Raw genomic sequence first — 12,808 nt, 5'->3', positions numbered from 1 at the left:
AGCAAACCTGGCAATGGCATGTATTGATGTGCCATCCTGGAGGAATTGGGACTGCCTGTGTAACTTCTGTAGGGTCCAGGTATGGCCTCATGCTACCAGTAGTGACACTGACCCTAGCCAAATGCAAAACTAGTGAAAAATCGTCAGAAAAGATGAGTAGGGAAAAAAACGTCAGTGGCCTCCACCTGTAAAACCATTCCAATTTTGGGGGTCATCTCATTGTTGCCCATCTATTAACACCAAAGCAGCTGAAATTGATTAACCCCCTCTGCTACTTAACTAACCAGATCAATATCCCAGGAGTTTAACTGACGATGCTATACGCGAAATAAAAAGTGTTCCTTTAATTTTCTGGAGCAGTGTGTTTATATATAAATATAAAATATATATATTTTTTAAATATATTTCTAAAGATGCTATTCACATAAACTTTTCACAACATGTCGGTAACTACCCATACATACAAAGAAACCAGATCATATAAGTTTAGACATTAAGTTATGTGTAATAAAATGGAATGACAGAGGGAAAAAGTATTGAACACACTAAATGAAATTTAATACTTCATAAAAAAAATCCTTTCTTAATAATGACAGCTTCAAGACACCTCCTGTATAGAGAAACTAGTCGCATGCACTGCTCATGTGTGATTTTGGCCCATTCTTCCACAGTCTTCAAATCTTGATGGTTTCACAGGCCTCTTTTCTCTGATCTTTAGTTCTTTCCCTAGATTTTCTATTGGATTCAAGTCCGGTGATTGGCTGGGCCATTCTAGCAGCTTTATTTTCTTTCTTTGAAACCAATTGAGAGTTTCCTTGGCTGTGTGTTTGGGATCATTGTCTTGCTGAAATGTCCACCCTCATTTCATCTCCATGATCCTGATAGATGGCAGCAGATTTTTATCAAGAATGTCTTGGTACATTTTTCCATTCATCCTTCCTTCAATGATGTGAAATTTCCCAGTACCGTATGCTGAGAAACAGCCCCACATCATGATGTTCCCACCTCCAAACTTCACTGTTGGTATGATGTTTTTGGGGTGATGTGCAGTACCATTTGACCTCCAAACATGTTGTGTATTATGGCATCCAAAGAGTTCAATTTTGGTCTCATCTGACCAGACTATATTCTCCCAGTATTTCCCAGGCTTGTCTAAATGCTGTGTAGCAAACTTTAAACAAGCTTCAACATGCTTTTTTCTTCAGCAATGGAGTCTTGTGAGGTGACCGTGCATACAGGCCACAGCAGATGAGAACATTACTTATTGTTTTCTTTGAAATTGTACCTGCTAATTTCAGGTCTTTTTGAAGCTCTCCACAAGTGGTCCTTGGCTCTTGGACAACTCTTCTGACAATTTTTTTCACTCCTCTGTCAGAAATCTTGCAAGGAGCACCTGGTCATGGCCGGTATATGGTGAAATGATGTTCTTTCCACTTCCAGATTATGGCCCCAACAGTGCTCACTGGATCATTCAGAAGTTTAGAAATCTTTCACTAACCAATGCCATCAGTATGTTTTGCAACAATAAGGTTGTGAAGGCCTTGAGAGAGCTCTTTGCTTTTACCCATCTTGAGAACTTGGCAATGAGACACTGTTTTGTAGGCCATCACTTGAGACGGAACCAAATATTAATTTGCACTGACAAGGGGCAGGATTTGCTTTCTAATTACTGATAGATTTGAGCTGGTGTCTTTGCTTCCCATGCCTATTTGCACCTCCCTTTCTGCATGTGTTCAATGCTTTTTCCCTGTGTCTTTCCATTTTACTACACATAACTTAATTTCTGAACTTATTTGTTTTGGTTTCTTTATATGTATGGATTGCATGGGTTATTACTGACATGTGGTGTAAATTCCATGTCAATAGCCCCTTAAAATATATATTTACCTAGAAAAATGGTGTGACGTGTTCAATGCATATTTTATCCGCTGTGTGTATGTGTATATATATATATATATATATATATATATATACACACACATATATATATATACACACATATATATATATATATATATATATATATACACACACACACACACACACACACACACACACACACACACACACACACACACACACAGTTGTGTTCAACATAATAGCAGTCAGACATCACTAACCTGATCAATCACTGTTTTTGGTAGAAATGATATTTCTACATGGTAAATAATTTACTAGCAGGTGTAGTAGAGTAATAGAAATCCAACAGACTCAACAGTCATGACATGCATGCTGCTTATTCTGTGTAATTGAATCACTAATTGAAAGGGGCATGTTCAAAATAATAGCAGTGTGGAGTTCTATTAGTGAGGTCATTCATTGTTTGAAAAACAGGTGGCAATTATTTCCCTTATTTAAGGAAGGAAGGCAGCAAATGTTGTACATGCTGGTTACAGTGCATTTCTCTCTGAAATTCTGAGGAAAATGGGTCGTTCCAGACATTGTTCAGAAGAACAGTGTACCTTGATTAAAAAGCTGATTGGAGAGGGGAAAACATATAAAGAAGTGCAGAAAATGATAGGCTGCTTAGCTAAAATGATCGCAAATGCTTTAAAATGGCAACCAAAACCTGAAAGACGTGGAAGAAAGCGAAAAACTACCATTCTAATGGATAGAAGTATAGCCAAAATGGCAAGGACTCAGCCAACAATCAGCTCCAGGAAGATCAAACAAGGTGTAAAGTTCCCTGTGAGTACTGTTACAATTAGAAGACGCCTATGTGAAGCCAAGCTATGTGCAAGAAGCCCCCGCAAAGTCCCACTGTTGAAAAAAAGACATGTGCTGAAGAGGTTACAATTTGCCAAAGAGCACATTGACTGGCCTAAAGAGAAATGGCGCAACATTTTGTGGACTGATGAAAGTAAGATTGTTCTTTTTGGGTCTAGTGGCTGGAGACAATTTGTCAGAAGACCCCCAAAAACTGAATTCAAGCAACAGTACACTGTGAAGACAGTGAAGCATGGTTGCGCAAGCATCATGATATGGGGATGTTTCTCATACTACGGTGTTGGGCCTATTTATCGCATACCAGGGATCATGGATCAGTTTGAATACATCAGAATACTTGAAGAGGTCATGCTGCCTTATGCTGAAGAGGAAATGCCCTTGAAATGGATGTTCCAACAAGACAACGACCCCAAACACACCAGTAAACGTGCAACGTCTTGGTTCCAGACCAACAAGATTGACGTTATGGAGTGGCCAGCCCAATCCCCGGATCTTAATCCAATAGAAAACTTGTGGGGTGACATCAAAAATGCAGTTTCTGAGGCAAAACTAAGAAATAAAGAAGAACTGTGGAATGTAGTCCAATCATCCTGGGCTGGAATACCTGTTCGCAGGTGCCAGAAGTTGGTTGACTCCATGCAACACAGATGTACAGCAGTTCTCAGAAACAGTGCTTATACAACTAAATATTCATTAAGTGATTCAAAGGAAAGCAAAATCTTCAAACATTTTTCAGTTTATATAATGAATGTTTGAGTTTGTAAAGAAGAATACAAACACTGCTATTTTTTTGAACAGTCTAATATTCACTTGTCTTCTTTTTTTTTTAGAGTAGCAACACAAATTTGATATATTTTTCTTCATGTTTTGATTTGGAATAGAATGTGTAGTGTTCCCAATGCATTTGTGTGTATGGAAATAAAAGCTATTAGAAGGATTTTGAGCTTTATTCACCTTTTTTCAACACACTGCTATTATTTTGAACACAACTGTATATATATATATATATATATATATATATATATATATTTTTTTTTTTTTTAATATGGATTTTGAATTATAACCATAGGGTTGCGGCAACCAAATTTCATGCAGCGGACTTGTATTCATACCCAGAGTATTATATTTCTGGCTCACTGAGCTTCTTGACTACTGGTGTTCTCCATTTGTTCATCCATTTAATCAAGGGGCATGAACATGATTCGTCACATCATTTTTGGTAAACTAAGCCTCTAAAGAAGCCAACCAAAAATTTTCTTATGGAAATGTACATTTGTACTCTCACATTAGTCCCAAATGTATCAAGAAAAGAAACATGCACATATGACTGGTTAAAGAGGGGGTTAACTTACTTTAAATCTCTGCATGCAAATCACAAGCTTTCATAATTTTATTCAGAGAATTATGATCAACTGATGCAGACTGTTCCATTAAAATACTCTTGATCGCCATTATAAAAACTTTTTTAAATTGCTATTAAAAGAAGAAACTGGTCCGACTCTTCCCTTTAGTGGCCTAAAAAGCTTTCATTGTCCCTCTGATTTATTCTTAGTTTGTTACTGGGGTCTGATCTCTCTGTCTAAAGCAGACCATACATTAGGCAACTTTCTTTCCTGCAACCCCAGGTCAGTGTATTCTGACAGCAGGAGGTTTCCCAGCCATCAGAATACAATGATCACTGCCAGCTGCTATAGCTGCCAACAGTGATTGAATGAAAAAAACCCGAAACTCTGGTTGTACTGCAGTTGATCAACGGATCGACTTCAGTACAACCAGCCTGCCCGTAGATGGATTGAATCTCAGCTGGTCCCTGCTGAACCGGCTGAGATTCAATCCATCTAATGCTCCAATAAAGCTTAAAAGGATCACCTTTCATAATATGTGACATGCATATTCAGGGTGTGACATGTTCTTCTTTTCCCGCTAGCTGTCAAAAAAAAAAAAAAAAATGCACTGGCTGCCCGGCCACGTCACTCATTCATAGTATTCTGGGAAAAAGAAAACTACAAGTTCCAACAGCCGTAGCTCTTGTAGTTCTCAGTGAACTAACACGGCGCTCTGAGCGATGTAGTAGTTTACTGATTCTTCCTGCTAAAGTGTATGGGCTTGCTTGTATGGGATGCACGAGCAAGCAGATATACTGACAGGTCTGCAGGAGTCCTGATCACTGGTGCAAATGCTTTCCAGGCTCCTGCAGGAAAAAATAATAAATGCACTTTTTTTTACCTAAAAAACAAGTGCATTCAGAATATTTTCTCAAAAGGTGCACTTATCCTTTAAAATACATATTAATTCCCCAATAGAACAGTGATGTTTGGCTGTATTCTGGGCAGCAATCAATTCCTATAAAAAAAAAAAAGTGTGTGCTTGGAAAGCATTGGTGTCATCCATCAAATTTAGAAAACATTGTGACCTATCGAATGACTAGTTGTGACAGTAATGGAATAAGTGTCAGATCATGTTATGTTGTAAAGCGCTGCCTAAACTGTTGGTGCTATATATATCCTGTATAATAATAATAATAATATATGATGCATTAGTTACGAGGAACATATAAGAGACCATCTGTCTTTCTCACTGCTCCAAACATGGGAAAAAAGGAAGAACAAAAAAACTAAACAAAACAAGACTCTACCTTTTCGGTAGCATAAGATATGATATAATTCTATATTCTATATAGATATGATATAATTCTATATAGTTTTAAAGACTCCGCTGGGTATGTGTATGATATTGTATAACCAAATTTTTATTAAGGCCATCTTTATGAATCAGCTAACATTTTAGATACAATAAAAGCCCATGTAGCAGATGTGCACTTATGAAGATTCGTTAGCTGCATGTGTAGTGAAGTACACAAGTAGGATGAAACAGCAAATGGCGGACCACAATACTAGGACACACACAACAAATGTTTCAGGTATCTTACAAAAGTAGAAGGGTATAAGATGTTAAGAAGGATGAAGTCTAAAGTGAAGGAAAACCCAATCTAAAATAAGATGAGAAGGTATATGGAGCCTTCCAAATACAAAATCCAGAGGAAGAAAACATTTTTGGAACATGAAAGAAAGAGGTTTGCTGGCACAATAATAAACTCAACAAACTGTAAATGCAACAGGACAGAGATGAATGATTTTCAGAGCCCCTAGAAACCCCCTTATATTTTATGAAGTGATGCACCATCATGCTTGATCTAGTCACCAAACATAAAGCGTGGAATTCCTGCAAGAAATGGATGTATCACAAGTACATGCAAAGTAGATTACTGGTAAATGAAAAGTAAAATGGAAAACATCCTAGGGAAAAACTATACTTAAATAGAGATGACAAGCCACAACTAAAATCACAAGCAATTGAACTAAAAAGGAAAGGGTTCTATTAATGAATATATATTCATTGGTGGGAACAGTCTTAATTATGTGTCTATTATCAGGCACATTAAGAAGGGACTATAGTCTTTTTAATGACATTTAGCTATTCATGTAAGAGACCATTAATAATCTTACCAAAATGTGTTAACATTTGAAAAAAAAAAAAAAAGTGTTTCTATGTAGTTTTAAATACTATACGCACATGGGGAATGTATATTGGATCAGTGCATATACAGGCTCCTCTGCTAATCTAGCTGGCAAGATCTTCACAAAACATCTAAAATGATCCTTGTCATTGGGAATGGGGGACAAACTGCTTTATGTATGAAGTATAGGCACCTAGAGGTGTGTGTATGTGTGTATATATATATAGCCCCAGAGTACAATACATGGTTTTGTTAGGATTGACAGATAATAGACAATAGCAGCTCAAGCTGTATAGCTAGTGGTCTGTTTTTCTCTAAACCTACAACCAGATACGGTACCTTTCTTTGCTATCTTTTGTATTGTTTAAGCATTTTTGAAAATTACTGTATACTTTTAAAAATGTTCTACTCAGTTCGCTGCTAACAATTGGTTTATGGCTACTATAGCACACTAACAATAAGTAGACAAGAGAGTGCAAGCTCATTCTATGGCCCATTATGTGTCTGAAATTACTGAATGTGCACGGTATCCTGCTTTTTCCAAGATGAGGAGAACGCATTTAGCTAAACTGTTCACTTAGATTTTGTGGAGTTTGATGTCTTCTCTTTGTTACTGTTCTTAAATGTGTTGGTATTAAAGAGTTCCCCAATTAATTCAAAGAGAAAGACACAAATTCCTGAATGAGCAGAGAAGAGAGATCAGTGAGGAGAGGAGATCGCCAGAGTAACTTTAGAATTGAATACAATCAGAAGGACTGCAGCTTTAGGTATGTTACAGCCTTTACCAAAAACTGGATGAAAACAGAACTAATGTCCCACTTAAAACTGCTTAGAGCAATGATTTTTGTTTTTTTCGGTCAAAAGACGTGCAAATAAAAAAAACAACTTCCCCTCCCGGGAACAGTACTTCCGTCTACATGAACAGGAGTTACATCAGGTAACTCTAATAGCCAAAGATGATAGCTGCTGGACCCAGAACAACCAGCAGGGGAGCTAGCACAGCAGCGAATGCAGTCCCGACTTGTCACCTCCAAAGGAGGCCACATTAACAGATAAGTGTACAAGAATGCATCCTTGTACATAATGGCAAAAGCTCACATTGAAATTTAGTTCTTCTTACTTTTGGGAAGAATTTACCTCGTTTACACTTATGGTTCTAAAGCTTAGGTGGCCAAAATCATACTTCCATGTCTAACCCAACATATAGAATAAACTTACCAGAAAACCATGTTCCATGAACTTACTGAACCCTCCCAGTTATCAGGAGGGAACACAATATAGAGTTTCCATCATCATCATCTCATAAATCATTGAACTAAGTGCATCTACTTTTACATTAGATATGTTAATGCTTTTTCAAAATCTCATTCAGCTTTTTCAGTATAATGCACAGATCTGACCATTTGACCTTACTTAGAATATTTTTGTGGAAATTGTTGATTTTCCTAATTGTAACTTGAATACAGAAGCACAAACACAGATTAACAAAATTCAAAATAGTTACTTGGCAATACTGTAAATTGAAAACTGAAAATTGTAAGGACATATTGTAATATAACCACATTGAAAACAATGTCTAACCTATCAATAGTTATTCTTTTTTAGTCACATTCTACTATTAGGCATTTAATTAAGAGCAAAGAGTAAGGATGAACATCTACCCAGAGCAGTAAAATAGAAATTATTACTATAGGTTTTTTGAACATTCATTTTTGTTTTACTGAATGCTTTACATGAGACTCTAGTTATCAGGCACACATTCCTGGAAGAGAATAGAATAATCAAACAAATTGAACATTTAAAATGTTACTCGAACCTTTACATAAAAAGTATATTTATAAAAAAAAAGTCTGAATAAACTATGGAGTAAACTAAGCATTGTTCTTTTATACACCCTGTCAAAGACTCAAAAAAAACCTCATTAAAATTTTTAATGGCCATTAAACAATTTATTAAAAAAAAAAAAACGGAAACAGGTTTGCTTTGCCTCTAAAGATGGCCATACACTGGGGGCTGAACACAGAAGATCACTCAATTCCTCCAACCATGCTAAACAGTGTGGATGGACAAATCTCTCCTATCAGGATACTGTACTCTGATGGCCAGCACCTGCGGCTGTCAGAATACCTGAAGAGTGACTGCTTCTAAATTGGATTCAGCCACTATTAGGCTGATAATTGTCCACCAGGCTCCATCCATTTTAAAACTTAATGATGTCCAGCATGAGGCTGCTGACAGGGCCACCCATGACTTGAATTTTAGCCTATTCATCAGAAACCCGCAGAAATTCACTTTTTGCATGCCGGCTCAAAGGATAAGTTCAGCTTTTATAACATGTTACATGCTACATCCGTATACAGGGTGTAACATGTTACAGATGCAACCCCTCATTATCCCCCAGGGACAGAAGGCTGGGGAATTTCGCCAACTGTCACAATTTAAAAAAGACACAGCCATGCAGGACTCCGCCCACTCGGCTACATCATTCATTTACAGAGTTCTGTGAATGGGAAGCTACAAACACTGTCAGCCTTTGACAGCTTGTAGTTCTCAATGAACTACCAGATCGCTGTGAGAATTCCAGGTAGTTCATTGATTCTTCCTGTAATAGAGTAATTGCATACGAGGTACAAGCAGACCGCTACAATGACAGTCTACAAGAGCTCAGCATTTGCACCTGTGATCTGCTAATCGCAGGTGCAATGCTTTACAGGCTTCCAATAAAATTGTTTTTAAAAAAAGCACTTTTTTTTTACCTGCAAAAAGATGTACATTTATTTATTTTTTTAAAAGGTGAGCTTATCCTTTAAGGTCCTTAAAAGAATGCTGCAAAATGTTATTTGTCTTGCTGCTGCAGTTCGAAGGGACACATTACTAACTGATACTGGTTTGACACTGATTATAGTGTAACTGTTTTGTTGATTTCCATAAAGTTCTCCTGCCTAAAACAGGTCACCTGAAATGTGTTGACTTTATTGCTATTATCACATGAAGAGAATATTATAATATATACCTACTTGTTTATGATGATACCCACAATAAACACAATTGACAGCCCTAACATACCTAGACCACTTTGTTTCAGTTCTGACGATTGCCTAGGATATGAAGTGAAGAGACGGTAGCCTCCTGACTTCGACGATGTTTCTGAAAGTACCTGGTGAAAGAGAAAACAATTTTGACTATGATTTCCTCAAACACTGCTATCCAGGGTCAGCTATCACAATTTTCTGAACAAATAAAGCAGGCCACTTAGAATCACAATAGACAAGGGGTCCAATAGTCTACATTAACAGGAAAATAAAAACAATAAGCCTTGGTGTTAAGGAGCAAGGGAGAAGCAGGTACAGAAGGAGAATGAAGGACAGGTTATCCATAAAAGCAGTGCTAGTTTTAAGCTAAGCAAGAACTGCCAAAGATTCATAAACCTGCCCTTTCAATCTCCAGCATTATCTGTCGTATAGAACTCTATATTAGTAGTGCGTAGTACTACATGTGGTCTATCCGTGTTCAATTGGTGCACCACATGGTCCTGGCAGAGAAAAAATGTATGTAAAGGTGGAAATAAGAATTTAAAGCTGAACTCTAGGACTACAGCTCCTGCAGACTGTCAGTAAATCTGTGTGCCCATACCTCCCATACATACAGGCAGTTACTGATGTCCAAGAAGATCAATGAACTCCGAGAGCACTCACCAGTGCCTTTGCAGTCCATTGAGAACTAAAAGCTGTCTGACGTAATGGATGATGGTACTTGCAGTCCATTCATTCACAGAACTCTGAATGAATGACGCAGCTGTGTGAGTGGAGCCCCGCACAACTGTGCTGTATTTGAATTGTGACAGCAGATATGGAGAGAAGATCAACTTTAGGAGTAAAACTTTAGAAATTCGCTGCTAATTGCACAACACGGCACCATAGGTGTCCTGATGAGTAGACAGCAAAAAACAAATGAAATACCAAGACCAATTATAAACCAAACATGATTACAAATAAAAGTAACACATAGGGGTTGATTTACTAAAGGGAAATATGCTGTGCACTCCAAGTGCAGTTGCTCTAGATCTGAGGGGAACATGCAAGGAAAAGAAAAACACATTATTTTTGCTTGTACATTATTGCATAAAAGAAACTAGCAGAGCTTCGCCTTATTTCAGAGCTTCCCCTTGGGTATAAAGCAACTGCACTTGCAGCGCACAGCCTATTTGCCTTTAGTAAATCAACCCCATAATATGTATGCAAAACAAAAAAAAAAAAAAAAAGCATCAATGTTTATATAGGTTTAATACCATAATGCACGAGAACCTCCCTCCATAAAATTCTTGTTTAATATTGTTAAAAAAAGCTCACAAGCTAGTAATTAAATATTTAGCTTGCTTCTCTCAGCTAAATTGACTTCAGCTTCAGAAGATTTTACCCCCTGCATGAACGGGCCATTTTTTGCTATTTGGCACTGCGCTACTTTAACTGACAATTGTCCCGTCATGCAATACTGTACACAAACAACATTTATATATTTTTTGCACTCAAATAGAGTTTTCTTTTAATGGAAGTTGAGAGTGGGAGGCAAATAAAGTTGGTGAGTGCACACCTAAAAGGGGAGCACAGCACAATCTGGATATTTATTTATTTACAGTCACGTGGTGATTTATTTTGAAAAATTCAACCCACACGACGATTTTAAAGAGGGCTTTTATTGATGGACTTTTTGTTTATAAATTTTTTTCCTTTTTATTATATATGATTTACAGAGCGCTGCAGCGCTTCCCCCATCCTCTGGAACTCTCTACCCCAATTTATCAGACTATCGCCTACTCTGCTCACTTTTAGGCAATCTCTGAAAACCTCTCTTCAGGGAAGCCTATGCTGCCCTCAGCTAATAATGGAATCTTCTACTCCTCCTACAAGTCCATCCCCCACAGTTACTACCTTTTGTACCACTAGCCCCTCCTTCCTAGACTGTAAGCTCCAAGGAGCAGGGCCCTCCTATCCCTCTTGTATTGAACTGTATTGTTGCTGTATTGTCTCCCGTTATATTGTAAAGCGCTGAGCAAACCGTTGGCGCTATATAAATCCTGTATAATAATAATAATGTATATTTTGGCACTTCAAAATATTTATTGGTTACAATTTTTTATACAGTATAACAACATAAAAGTAGATTTACATGTGGTCAGATATATTAGTCTATTATATATCATTGCTCTGCTTTCTTAGTAGTACTGTGCAAGAACTGTGCTTACATATCCTGGCTCTGCTTTCTGCTCAGTAGCACTTTGCATTGATTGTGATTACATATCACCGCTATGATTTTTTTTTTGATTAGTAGGCACTATGCTACGACTGTGCTTACATTAAGTATGTCAGCTCTACTTTCTGCTTAATAGTACTGTGCAATGACTTGCTTCACTACTCACCCTCTCAGTGGAAGTCTACACGGTTGATTGAAAGTGCAAAATTTGGTGCAGTTGTGCTTGGTAGCCAATCAGCTTCTAACTTTAGCTTGCTCAATTAAGCTTTGACAATTAAAACCTGGAAGCTGATTGGTTTCTATGCAGAGATGCACCAGATTTTGCACTCTCCAGTTTTAGTAAATCAACCCCTGTGCCATGACCTTATATAACTGAGAAAATGGTATCTTTAAGGCTTTATCTCACTAGTCTATAAGAACAGACGTTGATCACCTTCTCTAATATACTGATGACAACACCTGCCATACATACCTATTATGTAGACAGTGCAAGTCTAGCACACTTTCCATTGACTATGTCACTAGCTATGCTTAAAGCAATATTAAACTCCAAAGCAAACATTTATTAAATTGCAGCTGACACATTTGTAGAAATAATAGTTGCATTAGTTTATTTTTTAGGCTTTTTTTCCTTTAGTTTCACCCAGTGATCTGGCCAGTTAGTCTATTGCTTTTCAGAAGAACCAACTTGCTTGCAGATGTGGCCATTAGAGGGATGACAAACCATTTACCACTGACAGGGGTGTTTACAATGATCAGTTTTTATTTATGTAAAATCTTTCTTCCAAAAGGAAAAACAAACTGTTGCTCTAACTGCTTATAAAGTGTGAGCCAGGGTTTGGCATCAATTTGTTAGGGTATCTAAATCTGCTAGTACATCTAACACTTCCCTCCCTCGAGATTAACAATGCTGGTGTCCAAAGGTGTCTACGTTGCTCCTTCATCAAGAGTACAGGCACTCTAATAAAGGAGGTGTGTTACTGGCCAGATCACCAACTGAAAAACAGAGAAGAAAAAAGTCTGGAAAACAAAACTAATGCAGCAACCACATCTAATGACTGGCTGCAACATTACATTTTTGGGTTGGGTTTATTACCGCTTTAAGGGGCAGTCAAACTAAAACAATAGTTTTAGGTGCAGAATCATGTTTCAAATAAACTTCAAAAGCAGTAAGAAAAACAGCTAGACAAATGGTTGGTAGGAAGTCTGTTGTGTGTTAAGAAGCAGGCCATCTTCCCTTAAACACATGCATTCCTCATGAACCCTACAAACCTTTATATACAGATGCAAGTATTTTACCTCTGATCATTTCAC

At 37.4% G+C, this 12,808-nt stretch overlaps 1 protein-coding gene across 28 annotated transcripts in view; it reads right to left on the bottom strand.

The window, feature by feature from the left end:
* The window catches only part of PPIP5K1 (diphosphoinositol pentakisphosphate kinase 1), a 239,393-nt gene that overhangs the window by 75,129 nt on the left and 151,456 nt on the right, over positions 1-12,808 (bottom strand). For all 28 annotated transcript variants that reach the window (XM_089676362.1, XM_089676369.1, XM_089676373.1 and 25 more), the window contains one exon: positions 9,311-9,401. In XM_089676362.1, coding sequence (XP_089532488.1) covers positions 9,311-9,401 — 91 coding nt within the window. The remainder of the gene's footprint in view (positions 1-9,310; positions 9,402-12,808) is intronic.

Source organism: Staurois parvus, unplaced genomic scaffold, assembly GCF_062004578.1.
Source record: "Staurois parvus isolate SC_StPar_1 unplaced genomic scaffold, SC_StPar_1.0 ptg000168l, whole genome shotgun sequence".
Taxonomy (NCBI): domain Eukaryota; kingdom Metazoa; phylum Chordata; class Amphibia; order Anura; family Ranidae; genus Staurois; species Staurois parvus.
Note: the sequence above shows the minus strand (reverse complement) of the source record. Positions and strands in the feature narration are given on the sequence as shown.